This window comes from Triturus cristatus, chromosome 7 (genome assembly GCF_964204655.1).
Source record: "Triturus cristatus chromosome 7, aTriCri1.1, whole genome shotgun sequence".
Classification (NCBI taxonomy): domain Eukaryota; kingdom Metazoa; phylum Chordata; class Amphibia; order Caudata; family Salamandridae; genus Triturus; species Triturus cristatus.
Genome location: NC_140590.1, coordinates 189,435,385 through 189,452,103, shown reverse-complemented (window position 1 = coordinate 189,452,103; position 16,719 = coordinate 189,435,385). Strand labels below are relative to the sequence as shown.

Below are 16,719 nucleotides of genomic sequence, written 5' to 3'. Positions count from 1 at the left end.
AATAGCCTTGTCCGATCTTTAGGAAGTCTGCTACAATACGTTGAGAAAGAGAAGCAACATTTAAGTTGACCCAGAATGGTATTTGGGATTAGCTACTTTTTCTGATGATAGCAGTAGGAATGGGGTTAGTAATAGTGGGAGAGGGGGCAAAGCGTGGGGATGCTTTTTCTCAGTTGACATTGTGAGTTTTCTCTGAATACACACCAAGAGGAGCTGTTTTTGTAAGTTTTATTTGCTCTTACATGAGCTGTGAGAGTTTGTGTGACTGACTGGCCTTTCTTTTTGATTTTCCAGCAAGTTGAATATTATCAGTTTTCTTTTTCTGGCTTTTCAGTAAGTTGGTGGATAGATGTTTATTTAATGGGTTTCCATATCAGAACTTTTTGGTTAATTTTTCAAAGCTTACCTCTCAGTGAACAAAGGAGGACTAGGTATCTCGGATAGGTGTCTCATAGTTTTTCTTTTGTGTGGAGTCTATTAGAGTTCTCTCCTGTTAAAATGTCATTTTGGTTCCAACTTTTTGAGTACTTTTCAGTCCTGGTTGAGTGTTTTGAGAAGCAATATGAGGATGATTTGTTTTTTTTTGCTGCTTACAATAACTGAGGTCATCTTCATCCATGATCGCTTTTATGGTTTCTTCATACAGATCAGCCATTATTTTGATTCCTGAATTAGTTGCAATGCATTGAAGAGGTGTATTGATTTTGTTTGTGGAAGTGTTGAATTTGATACTTGCAATAATAAGGTAAAGAGTCAATCCTTTAGTAGTGGTGGTTATGCTTTGCGTGAGGTCATTGCTTGGTAAGAATAACAACAACTGTGCAAAGATTGAGCAGGTATAGTCTTTTAAATTGAGTAAGATGGGGCTGTTTGATGAGGACTGATTTTCCACAATTAGTTGGATGACCTTTACAGTAAAGATTTGGTTCACTCGGGAAGAGCGATAAATGAGATCCAGTTTGGTTGCAATGTGTCTTTCATTTGCAATCTAATGGAATTACATTACAAAGAGTAGAAACCCTTTGTTCCCAATTCAACAGAAAGACATTGGAAGGATTAAAAACTCTTGTTTGCCAGCCTGTTTACAATTAATTGAGTTTTATTCATCATTGCCACCCACAAACTATTTTCCAAATAGTTCATACAGACGTTAGAGTAGTGGGAGCAATGAGGAAGTCTAAGACTAATTGCAAGTTGTCTCTGGGTGAACTCTCCATAAAAAAATAAAGAATATTGTTTACAGTCTCTTTTTGGTGGTTTACACCAAATCTGCAGTTGTGAAGGAGGCAGTTGTAGGGTTGTTGTCCTACATTGTTTTAGTGATCTTTGCTCAGTTTTCAATGAGATTGCTCAGGATGCTTCCTAGTGTGTTTGATGTGGCATCCTATTGCCCACAATGCATCTGATTGTAGAATGCTACTGGATGGAGACTGTCGCATCATAATCCAAAATATTTCTTATGTCTAATTTTAATAGACTAGATTGGGTCTTGAGATATTTCTGGGTTGAGAGGTGGACCAATGTCCCATCTCTTTTAAAAGACTTGAGAGGACAAATAGCTATGGAATGTAAAATAGAATTGATGAGGGGATAGAGATGACATTATCTCCTTCAGGGTGACCAAGAGAGGATAATCCTGTGGCATAGGAAGTATATCTTGATATGCTACGTTTTTCCAGAACTTTCCTATTTCTCTGGCACAGCTAAGGCTTTAAAAAATATACACAGACGCGTTTTGCTCATTTTAAATGCTTTATTGAGTTAATAATGTTGATAATGATACACCTGAATATTATTATTGATGATTGCATTAGCAAAAGCACAAAGTGATGTTTTTTACATGTGGTTTGTTTATCTTGAACCTTTAATCAAGCTAATAGACATCTCATACATCGCATGCACTACAACACATGCAATTACAGCACAGTTGTTACAATGACCGCGTTGTTACAATGCAATCCATTACATCGAAATTTGTTTCTAAAACTTCCTGTAGGGGGTGCGCTAAACTAAGGAATAGTTTAATTTACTATTCCAGCACCTTCTCTACGCGCTGGAGTTGGAATAGTAAATTATACTATTCCTACGTCCATAATGTGGAAACCATAATCAGAGAGCAAGAAGATATCACAGAAACATGGCTTTCATGAAAAAACTAGAAAAATCAATTTGCTGTTTGTTCGCCGCCTCCCATTTCATTTTTGATCCAAGCCAGACAGAAGAGGAATAGGGATATTTTGCAGATTTGTGCTGCAATCAGTATCCACTTCCCATGGAATGGAAAAAAAAAACATTTTAGCCCAGCTCTGACGCTGAGGATATGACTTCAGTCTCATGCACAGTGGAATTCTTCAAATGACACCAGTTGACTGCCCAATCCTGGGTACAACAAATCACTTCGTTTCTCGGTATTTCATAATGTACAATGTGCACAATGATACCCTTCTCCTGTACTGGCTTTAATAGGACCTGCCTCTTCTCCACTGACCACAGAGTATGTGCAGCCAGCTTGTCTTCCTGCCATGGGGCAAGAGCTGATTGATGGCAAGGTGTGCTCGGTGACCGGCTGGGGTAATACTGAATATTACGGTAAGCATACCTGAGCTCAATGGGCATTCTTTCATATGTTGTTCTAACAAGCAGTCTCTGAATGCCTGTACCACAGATATTTGTGAATGTGAGTTTTGTGTTACTGATGCTGACAAGTGAGTTAAAATCTAACTAACAGCACCCTTTGTCTGCTTTATTGATTTATAATATTAGAAGGCTCTGGGCCTGATTTACAAAGGTAACCATAAAAAGAAAGGACCGTCCCATCATTTTATGTGCACAGTTTCACCGATGAGTGCAGAGACTCCACAGTCGTAAAGGTACAACTCAGAAAGTACCTTGTGAAGAGGCAGAAAATTCAAACTTCCATAAAAGTGTAAGTTTACCTACGTGAATCGGGCCCAGGATTGCTATCTGTGTGGTGCTGGAAGCCACTGAATATGAAAACAAGTAAAAAGATGTACCATGTACATTTTCCAGTTTCGATCTAAGGGTTTTATCAATGCTGTATTAATTGAAGAAACTATGGTTTTTGTTCTCAGTATGAAATCTTGAGGAATACCAATATCAACTCTACTAATTAGGTGAATCAGTACATGTTTAGTGGGACGCTTTTCACATACACTTTATTCTGCCTCTCACATGCATGATTTGAACTGCAATTATAACAGTAGAAAGAAATATACAGCACACCCTTATATTTATCTCAAAAGTCCTTAACTATCTGATAGCTTCATGTGTAGTGCACCAATGATCATATACTGGTTCTTTAACACTATTGAATCATCCAATTCCTTCAACATCCTTCCTTAACGAGACACGGAAATTATGGCCGCGGTTTAGGTTGGAACTTATCAGGGTTCGGCTGTCTCTCTTATTACTGCTGGTCAAACTACCTTGATGCATTTGTAAGGGGAACTTTGAAATTTTGAGGTGGCAATAAATAGACGCGTCATTTTTTATCTTTGATACCGCGAGGTGGTGAAGCCATCAAAAAAAGTTGCGAGGACTAATCTTGGTAGTGGTATGAGAAACCACTCCAACTGCCTAAGGGACACACGATTTGATCAAGAAACAGTTTGCCTTTTGCCTTGACAAAGTCTAAGGAAAGACGAAACACGTGTTGGCAGTTTTGTTTTGGGATGCATCATCAAGGAATAATAAAAAGAATCACGTCTTGAAGAAAATCCAGTGATGTGGACTCTGCTTTTTTAATACAATTGAAGGAATTGGATGATTCAATAGTGTTAAAGAACCAGTATATGATCATTGGTGCACTACACATGAAGCTATCAAATATTTCCTACACGTAGTTAAGGACTTTTGAGACAAATATAAGGGTGTGCTGTATATTTCTTTCTACTGTTATAATTGTGTTTACCCAGGCTTTTGGTTGAGTTGTTGGCACCTCTTGGCAGTAGGTGCAAGGAAGAATGGAAAAGCACCCCGTAAAGAATATAGATACATGTGTAAATAACCTCACACTAAAATTGTAAATGTAAAATGATTAATGATTGGGCGGTTCCAATCCTTTGAGAGGATACACTACTGCCTAAACTTTGTCAATATGATTTGAACTGCTACTGCTGCTGCTGACTGAGAACTGCCTGATGATGAAGAGGCCATACCCCTGTGCTCCCAGTACAATATGTTTTTTTAAGCAAAAGATCAACAGCATTTGGTCTACTGGTTAATTTGCAGAATATGCTAAACAAGAACATTCAGGAAATCACTCAAATTAGGGCAATAATAGGATTGTTGACGAAACTGGATATATGGCCCTCCCACCTTCCTCTCGGTTCTGTTCCCTTTCATTAGACGTCAGAGAATATCTTTTTGTCTCCACTGTAAGTAAAACTCTTGCAACTGAGTGAAGGTGGGGGAAGTGCCAGAAACGCTGTCAGATATTAGGTGTTTTACTCAGGTAAGGTCTTCCACCAGGTTTGAAGGACCTGCCCATGTCATAGTATTTGCCTCAATAAAAACACCCATTTCATCTTTAGGCTCCATTCCTAACAGGTGGCACCCAACATGATATCTGCATTCCCAGATCCTATTTCCTATTAGATAAAATCTTTAAACTGTCATTTAATATTAGATTGCTATTAGTTAGCATTACAAACCTATTGATAGCTACTGCTGCCTATTTATTAGGTACATTATTAACTATTAAGTGAATAAATAAAAAATACTTCTTTCTAGGTAACCTTTTTCTGTGTAATTTCTGATAATATGACCATGGAAACAAGAAACTCATATTGTGTTATGTAGCAAATGTACCTGAGAAATTTAAAATCGGTTCTTACACAAGAGACGGTAAAGATTTCCATGGCTACACTTAGAAAGAAAATATTTCAATACCGCTCATTGAACTTAGGATAAGAGTCAGTGAGTCCCAGAGCCTCTTCGGGGCTACAGGTGTGGTCACACACTTTCTGTGCCTGTGGTACACTGCGGTATTACAGAAGTCCCCATAGACCCTTGTGCTGTCTCTTCTGTAACACAGAGAGTGCTGGCGCACTTATTGCCAGGGCTATTCTAAAGGGGCGTTACCCCATGTGCCTGGGGGCGTGGTCCAATGCAAAAGAGGGCAACACTATGCCTGTATGACTGTACCATGTTATGGACGTGGGCACAGGGTCAAAGAGGCCATGACGAAGTGCACTAAGCGTGTGTCTCAAAAGGGTGGCACACTGTCAGTTGGCTTCATGAGAGCAGCCCTATGGAAGGGGGAAGGGAGTCACACCGACCCCGAGACATCATCCTGCAGGCAGATCCCTGGCTCCCTTTTGAAGTATAGGATAGTGCAATCTAAACAGTGAAAGAATGAGCAGCTGCTTCAATTGGCCAGTCCATCTTTCACTAATACCCATCCCCGCGGGCAGCCGCCGTGCAGTGCAACAATGAGGCTGCTGTATGGGCAGTAGTAGAGAGCACTGCCCCTGTTTGCACTGGTGCATCATTATGACGTTGTATCATGGAACTATTTGTAATAAGACCTCAGGTCCTTTTGTAGGATGCAGTCCTTTAGTAAAGCTTTTCTACAGGAATATGATTTGTAGAGTAGCTTCTTGGAATTGAATTCTAAGGTCTTGGGATTGTCTGTTCCTAATGATAAAAACCTTAGAGGAGTTACATGAACTCCAGCTGTAGCTGGTTTCCCAGTTACTAGTGCCAATGACACTTTAAAAAGGAGAATTTTTTAGTGGTCTCCCGTATATCCTCTTATATTTTAGCCATTGTCTATCTGGAATACTACATCAAGTAGTTTCATTTTTATTTTTAGTGAGAACTTTTTAGATTTTTGGTGCACATTGGCTTATCCTAATACTGTGCCGTATTTCTAATAAGCAAAACACACAAGATGATGGACGGAATGTTGCACATTGGCAAAACATTCACCCCCAGTCACAGATCTGTGTTTAATCCATCGTTATTTTGCTCACCACGCCACCCCAGTTCAGACATGGCCATATGCAAATCAGTCTTGACCCTGTGCCTCATGGGAACAGTCCAGCCCGATCTGCCAAGCCATGTCTTCCCTGGACCGGAATCAAGCATCCTAGGACCGGTTTCGTGGTTTCACCCCTCTTCAGCCAGGATAGCTTGACTCCAGTGGCGTAGTGAGCACGGGACCCAGGTCTGGGCATACCCTTCTCACGTAGGGTGAACAGAAAAACACAAAAGATGATGGACGGAATGTTGCACATTGGCAAAACATTAACCCCCAGTCACAGATCTGGGTTTAATCCATCATTATTTTGCTCACCACGCCACCCCAGTTCAGATATGGCGATATGCAAATCAGTCTTGACCCTGTGCCTCATGGGAACACTCCAGCCCAATCTGCCAAGCCATGTCTTCCCTGGACAGGAATCAAGCATCCTAGGACCGGTTTCGGAGTTTCACCCCTCTTCAGCCAGGATAGCTTGACTCCAGTGGCGTAGTGAGCATGGGACCCACGTCTGGGCATACCCTTCCCACATAGGGTGAACAGCATTTGTTTTTGCATTCGTATTTCTAATAAGGCCACAAGTACGTTTGTACGATACAGCCTAGTGCAACATGGTCAATGTATGGAGGACTAACAGTTTCATCAGAATATGATTTCTAGAATAGCATCTTAAAATTTTATTTTTCTCATGTTGAGCCTGTTGGTTCCTAAAGAAGACAAACGTAGAGAAGATACATGAACCCCAGCAGAAACCTTTTTCCTAGTTACTGCAGCAATTGACACATTAAAGGGTGATTTGTATTTAAAAGTCACCCTGATGCCCTCTCTTATTTTCACCATCTCCTATAGAGGATACTACAAGAGACGGTTGCATTTCTTTTTGTTTTAGGAGAAGCCTTTTACATTGTTGGCACACTGAGGCTTATGGTAGTAGCACATAGTTTATTCTATTTTTCTAAGACTTTTTCCATTCTCAAACTTGAGTGAAAGCATGCATACCTTCAACCAGTTTTTTTTCCAACTCTTCTTGTCTGACATAGGCCAGCCATCAGACATGCTGCAGGAGGCCAGCGTCCCCATCATGAGCACCAGCATGTGCAACGGTCCAGACTTTTATGACAACCAGATAACTGCTAAGATGTTCTGCGCCGGATACACTGAAGGCGGTATTGATGCTTGTCAGGTAAGGGCCTAAATTGTTCAAACTAGGAGGCGGTGTATGGATTTATCCAGAATCACACAATATTTTGGTCAAGTGCTAATGGTCGTATTAAAAACCATAGGTAACTACTAGATCAACTTCAGAATTACAACATATCCCAACAAGCATTGGCATAGCATCTTTAGGACCTTATAAGTGTTTAGCCAGATCGATTGGCTTTGCCAATATCTTTAATCTATGTTTTAGAGTATTGTGTCTGCTGTGCAACATGTTGAGAACTTATGATAAAAAAAAGTGTTATAAGATTTTGATATATGGTTAGTACTCAAGACTTAATAATAGCTTATTTTATATAGTTTCTATTTCTGAGATGTTGTAAATAACAGCTGTTACCCAATGCAATGGCACTCAGTTTAATAATTAATTAATTTTTAGTAGGATTTTGTGATGTGGAATTGTGTGGTGTGGAGCGGATTTGTGGAGTGGAATTATGTGGCATGATGAGAAGTTGAATTATGTGGATAGTAATTATGTGGTAAAGGCTGTACTGGAATTATGTGGAGTGGGATCGTGTCATGGAGTGTAATTATGTGGAATGGTATTTTGTATTGTTGAGTGGTATGTAGTGGATTTTAATTATGTGATGTTCTGTTAAATTTTGTGGCATGACGTGGAATTCTGTGGTGTGGATTGGATGTATGCGGTGTGTTGTGCAATTGTGTTTTTGAGTTGAATTAATAACTACACACATTTATTAATGGGTGCCACACCCCAAACACCCACCTAGAGTTATGCTCCTGCTTTTATTTTGCATATGGGTGGTCATGGATCTGAAAGATAAAACATGCACTTGGCAGTGTTTTTGGTAACATTTAACAAATGCTCAGTGCACCGTTAAATTGAGGAACATTAAAACAGATTAAATACAACTCTGTGAGGCAGTTAAACAACATAATTTAAAAAACTAACAACCCTGATGATGACTGAAATAACACTAAGGCCAAATGAGCAGCTGTGTACTTAATGAAAAAGGTCAGGACTAAGTTATGTCAGCGGGTCAGAGCAGCCTGGCATCCATGACAGTGCTTAATTTGAGCCGGTGCTTTCCGGTGCTAAGCACCGGCACTTAATTGGTTTCCGGTGCTCGGCACCGGCACCTAATTGTCAACTCCATACACAGAACAGTCTACCATATGGTGGCACTGCTCATCTAATTTAGAGATGAGCAGATCAACGGTTATTTAAGAATACAATATACATTATATTTGCTAATTACCTGCTCCCCCAGCCATTCCTTTAACTTTGGAGACCTGGAATAATCTGAACTGTCACATTTACATGTGAGAGAGATGGTTAGTATTTGTTTTGGCAGCGATGGCAAGGGCAATGGGTGGTGCAAGCTGCAGTGGCCTCCTTGTCAGAGCCCTGGCACTTAATATTTTACAAATTAAGTACTGCATTCCATTATAACACATCCCAACTGTGACTGCACTGAGATGATGTCATGCACTTATGACATGTATGTGGGTTAGGTGAATGCGATGAGGTTGCAGAGCAAGGAGGTGCCATAGCCGATGGCCAGGTACAGGGAGATGACAGTGATGACGGCTGTGGAGAAGAATGGATATGGGTTGACGTAAAAGGTTTATTTAGTTTTGCAATATGAGAATTGTGAATGGGGGTTGTCACTGAAATTGGTACGTGCAGCGTTTTAGTCATGTTCTCTACCAAAGCAGTATTCGTGCCCACCCTCCTCGCCGCTGGCTAGGAGGCTTCTTCAAAGTGCTTCCCAACCTTTCCTATATCACTTCCTCTTCCTGCCTCCCACACACACCGGGTTTGGCCCATTAAAGGCGGTGCTACCAGGCACCCTCTCCTCTGTGTACCCACCCCAGCCCTCTATGCACACAAAGTATGGTGTTACTGGGAGAAGCATTAAGGCCTCGGGACACGGGCACAGACTGGTGGGCTGGCTTTGTGCTGGCAAGCAGGTATGAGCGGGCAGCACAGAGCTGGTCCCCCATTCATTTCCCATTTCCACCAGGGAAATTCTGATAGACGTCTGCGTGCACCTGAGGCTTAATATCCGTGTTGTTAATGTAAAGTCAGGCACCACAATTGAAGAAGAATAACAAACAAGCCCTGGACAATACAATACTCTAGTCCCACTGATGGCTTACGGCACAAATTTGAAGAGACAGTGCCATTAAAGTTAACTGATATTGTACTCAAACCCCATCCCATCTAAACTTTCGGACCATGTTAAGGAAGTGGGCTCAATAGCCATACGGTATGAACTTGAAGTTCATACCATACGCAGATATTCCTCTACGTCCATACTTAACACGTAGGATGGGATATTTTAGGTCATTTATACAACCTTAAAGTCATAGTGAAAAGCATGAATCTTCTTTCAGGACTGAATCAAGTGTGCTTTTTGGGGGGCGGCATACTAAATGTGACAAACTAAATGCCTATGAAAGGCAGTATGTTAACCCCTCCACTTCAAACAAGACGCTCTGTGAGCTTTCTTGATGAAACCATGTCACCCGAGCTAATAGAACTTGTGGCCAATGTTAGTTTAGTAGCTGTGGGGTGAGCGTCGGCCCTGTACTAGTCAGCAGCTGTCAGGGAAGACTTGTCTTACCCTAGCCTACAATAGGCATCGAAGGCTAGCCTCTTGGCTAGCTAGATTAAGCACTCTCAGATAGCCAAATGTCACTGTACACTGACAACAGGCAGGGCAGGCTTGCGTTTGAGTGGTCAGCAGCATTTGGGACATGCACAGTTTGTCAGCGTCAGCAGCAATAAATGCAGATCTTGTTATAGTCTATTAAAACACCTTCATGAAACCTTTCCTAAGTAACAGCGCAGCGTAACTTGTCATGGTTAGTAGCACCCTTATCCTAGCTTTTAGCTGGTAGGACAATCTGGCTGTGGACATGAGCAATCAGGATACCTTCGCTTTACAACACAGCCAGAGTAGATTTAAAAGTAGCACACAGTGACTTGCGGGGCATCTTTTCCACTGCAATGTAACTCCTCTATTTACCCTTTTTTTTTCTCAATCTTCTCCAGCAAGTCAGTCATGAGGGAATGCTCGAACCTCTGCTTTATGGACACAGACATGGTAAAAGCTCCCCTTCTCCTCTACTTTTGCGAATGAGGCAGAACGATCACCAAACAAAGACCGCAATTAGGTGTTGTGGCCTGGCCTTGGGGAGGTGGGCCTGATCTATAATTTCCGTGCAGCTCTCAGTCCGTGAATTCAAGGGCATACCAAGAGGGCTGGACTCCACATGACTGTAGGGCAGGCCGCATGTGACGGCCATTTTGAAATGACCACCGCACAGAGACCAAGAGTTGGGCAAGAGGCACAGCATGTTAAATTGGTGAAAATTGATTATTTGCTCATTTAGTATCGCAGAAGTGTATGATTACTGCAACCACCATACTCAGCGGTTGCAGCTCAAAGACGTTATTAAAAGGATGCTGCATTGAAATGCTCCTTCTAATTGAGCACTACTACAAACCAGTTAAAAAACAAGAGATAAGTTGCGCAAGTAGTGGGAGGAGCCCGGAGGCAGGGCTTCAGCAGGAGAAGAAGAATGCGTTGTGATGACCAACCAAAAGCATCACTAGCCAAGTTTCCCAGGGGAGGTACAAGACCACGAGAAGGTGGGACATAGAAACAACTAACCCACTGAAAGGCAAGCTATTCTGAGTGACACTCTCCTCAACCAATCAGCAGCATTGGGATTAGTCAAACCCCACAAAGTACATACAACACATCATCCAGCAGCGAAAGTGCTGTACGCTTGACCTAAAAAGCAGGGAAGCATGTACTGATGAAAAGAATAAAACTGACCTGTTTCGAAATAACATTCTGTATTCCTGAGGGAGTGTAGGTTTTTTGTGTTCTAGATAACTAAGGTTCTAGGTTCCTCAAGTCAGTAATTGCACAGATGTTCCAGGTCTGACAAATTAAAGAGTTATCCGCTTGTCTGACTCCTTTTTCCCCAAAGGAGCACCTTGATGAATAGTAGAATTGTGGCAAAGGCCTGATAAGACAATACTTTGTTTCTGCAGATGAACGCCCAACAAATTGAGCTAATTTCCTATGCTGTGTCTCCCTGAACTTGAGGGTGGGCATACTGTCAGAAATCAGCCTACTGTACTTCATCTGAATATTGAATGTGCTCAGGGATCGACGATCTTGCATACTATGGAAACTCCCACATGCAAGGGCTAATTAAAGTAACACATTGTGAACTTAGATTGGCTGGCCTGCACTGGTAATGGTGACATGACTTCGTTGGGATGGCAGGTAAGTATTCCTGGCAGAGTTAGCAAGGAACTTCACTCATTTATGAAGTGGACAGTGGCGGCTCCCCCATAGGGGCGTGGGGGCGTTGCCCCACTGCTTTCTCGCCCTGCGAGAAGGCAGAAACATAAATGGTAATACCATTTTATGTTTCTGCCTTCTCGCACCGCGAGAAAGCAGAAGTGCCTGGTTGGGGGTGGGCGGTCTTGCTCGAAGGCAGGGAGGAGTGGCTTGCCCACAGTTGTGCGTACTGACTGTTTGGTCGGCCCCCAGGCCGACCAACTAGTCAGTACGCACAACATTGGGCAAGCCACTCCCCCCTGCCCTCAAGCAGGACCACCCACTCTCCCTTTTCCTCTATGTAGGCTGTGCATGCAGCAGCCTACAGAGAGAAAATGGCCCAGGTGGGGCGCGCTCTGCTGCGCCTCATCAATCACAACGTCGTTGTGATTGGTGGAGGCTGCCGTTCCTTGATGACGAAAGCTGCAGCCTGCAGGGCAGGAATTGAAAATCGCAGGATGGCGGGACCTGGAGTCGGGAGCCATTGAGAAGCGCGGGACGGTAAGTTTAAACATTTTCTTTAAATAAAGCCCTCCCTCCTCCCCCCCCCCTCGCGACGACCCCATTTTCACCCCCCCACCCGTCATGTCGGCCTCAAATTGGTGGAGCTATTCATCTAATAGTCGCCCCAATCACTTACCAGTAAGGCAGGTTGGTCACTGCCAAGAAATACAGGGAGATGTCAACAGAGACAAGCGGCTGGTCACCTGTAAGATTTAACTTCCAGCTGAGATGTGCACGCTCTATATAATCAAACCCAATCACAAAGACATTTTCGTCACTAAATCGACATGCAGACTGGGCCAAAAGTTGCAAAAAGTAATGCACCTATTCTTATGTACTGCTGGGTCAGGGTTACACCAACCAAGACTGCCAATGCACTATAGGTCAATAACTGCAGTGGTCTGTAACATGGCTTTGTAGTCTAGGACACCCCCCGCACCGCACGGCCACCAGCTGCTGCGTGTGCCTCCCCGCCTGCCTGCCTCTGAGCTCCGGCTGCCGCCGCGGGACCACGCCCCCTGCCATCGAGCGGCGTGGTCTGTGCTCGCTTCCTGAATTGTACCGCTGTTTTGCGTAATTGTATCTTGCTGTATATTGTTATTTTGTCCCCCCCTGTTGCCTATTTGCCGGATTTGTTCCTTGTCTGCCCCTGTCTCATCCCTCCCCGCTTCCCGCCACCGCCGCTGACCCCGCCCCTTTCTTCATTCTGTACCCTCCCCGCTCCCGCCTCCCAGCTGCTCCGCCCCCCCTCGCACTTGGCCATATATGGCGACCGTGCGACGCAGGTGAGTGTGACCTAGTCTAGGACACCCCCTGCGCCGCACGGCCACCAGCTGCTGCGTGTGCCTCCCCGCCTGCCTGCCTCTGAGCTCCGGCTGCCGCCGCGGGACCACGCCCCCTGCCATCGAGCGGCGTGGTCTGTGCTCGCTTCCTGAATTGTACCGCTGTTTTGTGTAATTGTATCTTGCTGTATATTGTTATTTTGTCCCCCCCTGTTGCCTATTTGCCGGATTTGTTCCTTGTCTGCCCTGTCTCATCCCTCCCCGCTTCCCCCCACCGCCGCTGACCCCGCCCCTTTCTTCATTCTGTACCCTCCCCGCTCCCGCCTCCCAGCTGCTCCGCCCCCCTCGCACTTCGCCATATATGGCGACCGTGCGAACGCGCAGCAGTCACGCGCAGCGGTCACGCGCAGCGGGCGCGCCGATGGTGCGCTGAAGGCGCGCCAAAGGCAAGCCCGTCTGCGCCCGTCCGCGCCTGGACTGCGCCCAGGGCTAGGACCCCTGGCCCTCGAGGACCCCGACCCACCCGCCTGACGTACACCGCCACCACCCTCAACGCACTCAACACCGGCCGATTCCCAGGATGCTACCGAGCCACCCCACGACGCACCCACGGACCCTTCAGCTGCCATGCCTGCAAGTTCTCCTACATCCGGACCTGCCCCGCACCAGCACCCGCCAAGCCGAACACCAGCAGCAACCACCTCAAGTGCATCCTGCTCAACACCCGCTCCATCCACAGACACGCCATCGAACTCTGGAACCTCCTCGACACCACAGCCCCTGACGTTGCCTTCCTCACGGAGACCTGGATGAACACCTCTTCAGCGCCCGACATTGCCATCGCCATCCCAGAGGGATACAAGATCACCCGGAGGGACCGCACCGCCAACCAGATGGGAGGAGGCATCGCCGTCATCCACAGGAACACCATCCGCATCACGACCAGCACCGACGACACCTTAACGACCGCCGAACACCTGCACTTCCAGATACACACCGACCCGAAGACCACCCTCAGAGGCACCCTGATCTACCGACCCCCGGGACCACGCACACAATTCAGCGAGGACATCGCCGACTTCATCAACCCGCACGCCCTCCCCTCCGCTGACTACATCCTCCTGGGGGACCTCAACTTCCACCTGGAGAACAACAACGACCGCAACACCACCACCCTGCTCGACAACCTCACCAACCTCGGACTCAAGCAACTGGTGTCCACCCCCACCCACCTCGCCGGACACACACTCGACGCCATCTTCTCATCCAGCAAAGACATCGCCTTCAGCCACGCCACAGGACTCCACTGGACGGACCACAGCTGCTTCCACTTCACCTTCAAAAGAACGACGATCCACCACCACCAGCGACAGGTTGCTCGTAGAAGCTGGAACAAGATCACAGCCGACCAGCTCGCCGCTTCCCTGAGCCAGCACCCGCCTACCAGCTCAGCGAACCCCAGCCAGGCCGCCGACAACCTCACGAAGTGGATCAGCAACTGCGCGGATGAACTCGCCCCTCTGAGGACCCCGCCCAGCAGACCCGCCAGCAAGAAAGCCCCATGGTTCACCGACGAACTCAAGAGCTCCAAGAAGAACTGCCGAGCCCTCAAAAAAGTCTGGAGAAAGGAACCAACACCAGACAACATGACCACCCTCAAGATTGCCACCCGGAAGCACCACCAACTGATCCGCGCCGCCAAGAAAACTGCATTCAAGGACCGGCTGGACAACAACGCACACAACTGCAAGGAACTCTTCAACATCGTGAAAGAGCTCTCCAACCCCAACGCCGGAAACAACGACATCACCCCATCGCAAGACCTCTGCAACTCCCTCGCCTCCTACTTCCACAACAAGATCGCGGACATACACAACAGCTTCAGCTGTCAACCGACGCACGCCACGACCACAGCAACGCCGCCCACCACCACCCTCCGCGCCTGGACTCCGATCAGCTCCGAAGACACCGTCCGCATGATGAACTCCGTCCACTCCGGATCTCCGACCGACCCCTGCCCTCACCACGTTTTCAACAAGGCCGACGCTGTCATCGCACCCCACCTGCGGGACATTATCAACACCTCCTTCGACACCGCCACCTTCCCTGAGAGCTGGAAGCACGCCGAACTCAGCGCTCTACTCAAGAAACCTACAGCGGACCCCACCGATCTCAAGAACTACCGCCCCATCTCGCTCCTCCCGTTTCCAGCCAAAGTCATCGAGAAGACCGTCAACAAACAGCTGGCCGCCTTCCTCGAGACGAATGGGTCCCTCGAGCCCTCATAGTCTGGCTTCCGAGCCAACCACAGCACAGAGACCGCCCTCATCGCCGCCACCGACGACATCCGAGCCCTGATGGACAACGGAGAAACAGCGGCCCTCATCCTCCTAGACCTCTCCGTGGCTTTCGACACGGTCTGCCACCGCACCCTAGTGCAGCGCCTCAGCAACATCGGAATCCAGGAGAAGGCACTGGATTGGATCGTCTCCTTCCTCGACGGAAGAACACAGAGAGTCCGCCTACCACCGTACAAGTCAGAGGCCACTGAAGTCATCTGCGGCGTCCCTCAAGGATCCTCGCTGAGCCCCACCCTCTTCAACGTCTACATGAGCCCCCTCGCGGCCATCGCACGCCAACACAACCTCAACATAATCTCCTACACCGACGACACCCAGCTGATCCTCTCCCTGACCAATGACCCCGCCGCCGCCAGAGCCAACCTGCACGATGGGATGAAAGATGTAGCCGAGTGGATGACGACCAGCCGCCTGAAACTGAACTCAGACAAGACGGAGGTCCTCATCCTGGGCTCCTCGCCCTCCGCATGGGACGACTCCTGGTGGCCCCCCGCCCTGGGCACCGCACCCAAACTGACGGACCACGCACGCAACCTGGGCTTCATCCTGGACTCCTCCCTCTCCATGACCAGACAAGTCAACGCCGTCTCCTCGTCGTGCTTCAACATCCTGCGCATGCTACGGAAGATCTTCTGGTGGATCCCCACGGAGACCAGGAAGACGGTCACCCAGGCCCTCGTCACCAGCCGACTGGACTACGGCAACGCCCTCTACGCCGGAACCACCGCCAAGCTCCAGCAGAGACTCCAGCGGATCCAGAACGCCTCAGCCAGACTCATCCTCGACATCCCACGTAACAGACACATCTCCGGACATCTGAGAGACCTGCATTGGCTCCCCGTCAACAAAAGAATCACCTTCCGTCTCCTCACCCACGCACACAAAGCCCTTCACGATCAAGGCCCGAGCTACCTCCACAACCGAGTCAACTTCTACGCTCCCAAACGCCACCTCCGATCAGCCAGCCACGCCCTCGCCGCCGTCCCCCGCATCCGAAGAGCGACAACAGGAGGAAGGTCCTTCTCCTACCTGGCCGCCAAGACCTGGAACTCCCTCCCGACCGACCTGCGCTTGACCCAAGACCACCTCTCCTTCAGGAAGAAGCTCAAGACCTGGCTGTTCGAGCAGTAACGGCACCCCACCCCACCCCCCAAAGCGCCTTGAGACCCTACGGGTAAGTAGTGCGCTCTATAAATGTCTTTGATTGATTGATTGATTGATTAAGCTCATCTTACACATTCCCGAATACATTTAACTATATAACAATGGTGCAAACAATCACTGAAATCATGGCAATGCAACAAGAAGCACAACAATATTTTTAATAACGCAGCACTGGTTGATCTTGGCAAAAAATTCCAAAGCGTGTGATAAAAGGGATTAACAATAAAAGGTGTCCACCTTTTAATGACAAACACGGCAGCAGATGAAAATGTGTACGGGCGGACACGGAAGGGAACAGCCTCGAGAAAGCCGATAGGCCTTGGCTGAGGAGTTAATAAAAGGAGAAGGTTAGTTTGGTT

The 16,719-nt window shown here is 46.8% G+C and overlaps 1 protein-coding gene across 4 annotated transcripts in view; it reads left to right on the top strand.

Annotated features, from left to right (window-relative positions):
• Positions 1–16,719, top strand: part of HPN (hepsin) — a 445,048-nt gene that overhangs the window by 418,027 nt on the left and 10,302 nt on the right. For 2 of the 4 annotated variants that reach the window (XM_085616009.1, XM_085616008.1), the window contains 2 exons: positions 2,494–2,589; positions 7,045–7,187. In XM_085616009.1, the coding sequence (XP_085472135.1) occupies positions 2,494–2,589; positions 7,045–7,187 (239 nt within the window). Of the gene's footprint in view, positions 1–2,466; positions 2,590–7,044; positions 7,188–16,719 lie in introns of all 4 variants that reach the window. The other 2 variants (XM_085616006.1, XM_085616007.1) reach the window with 1 other exon arrangement.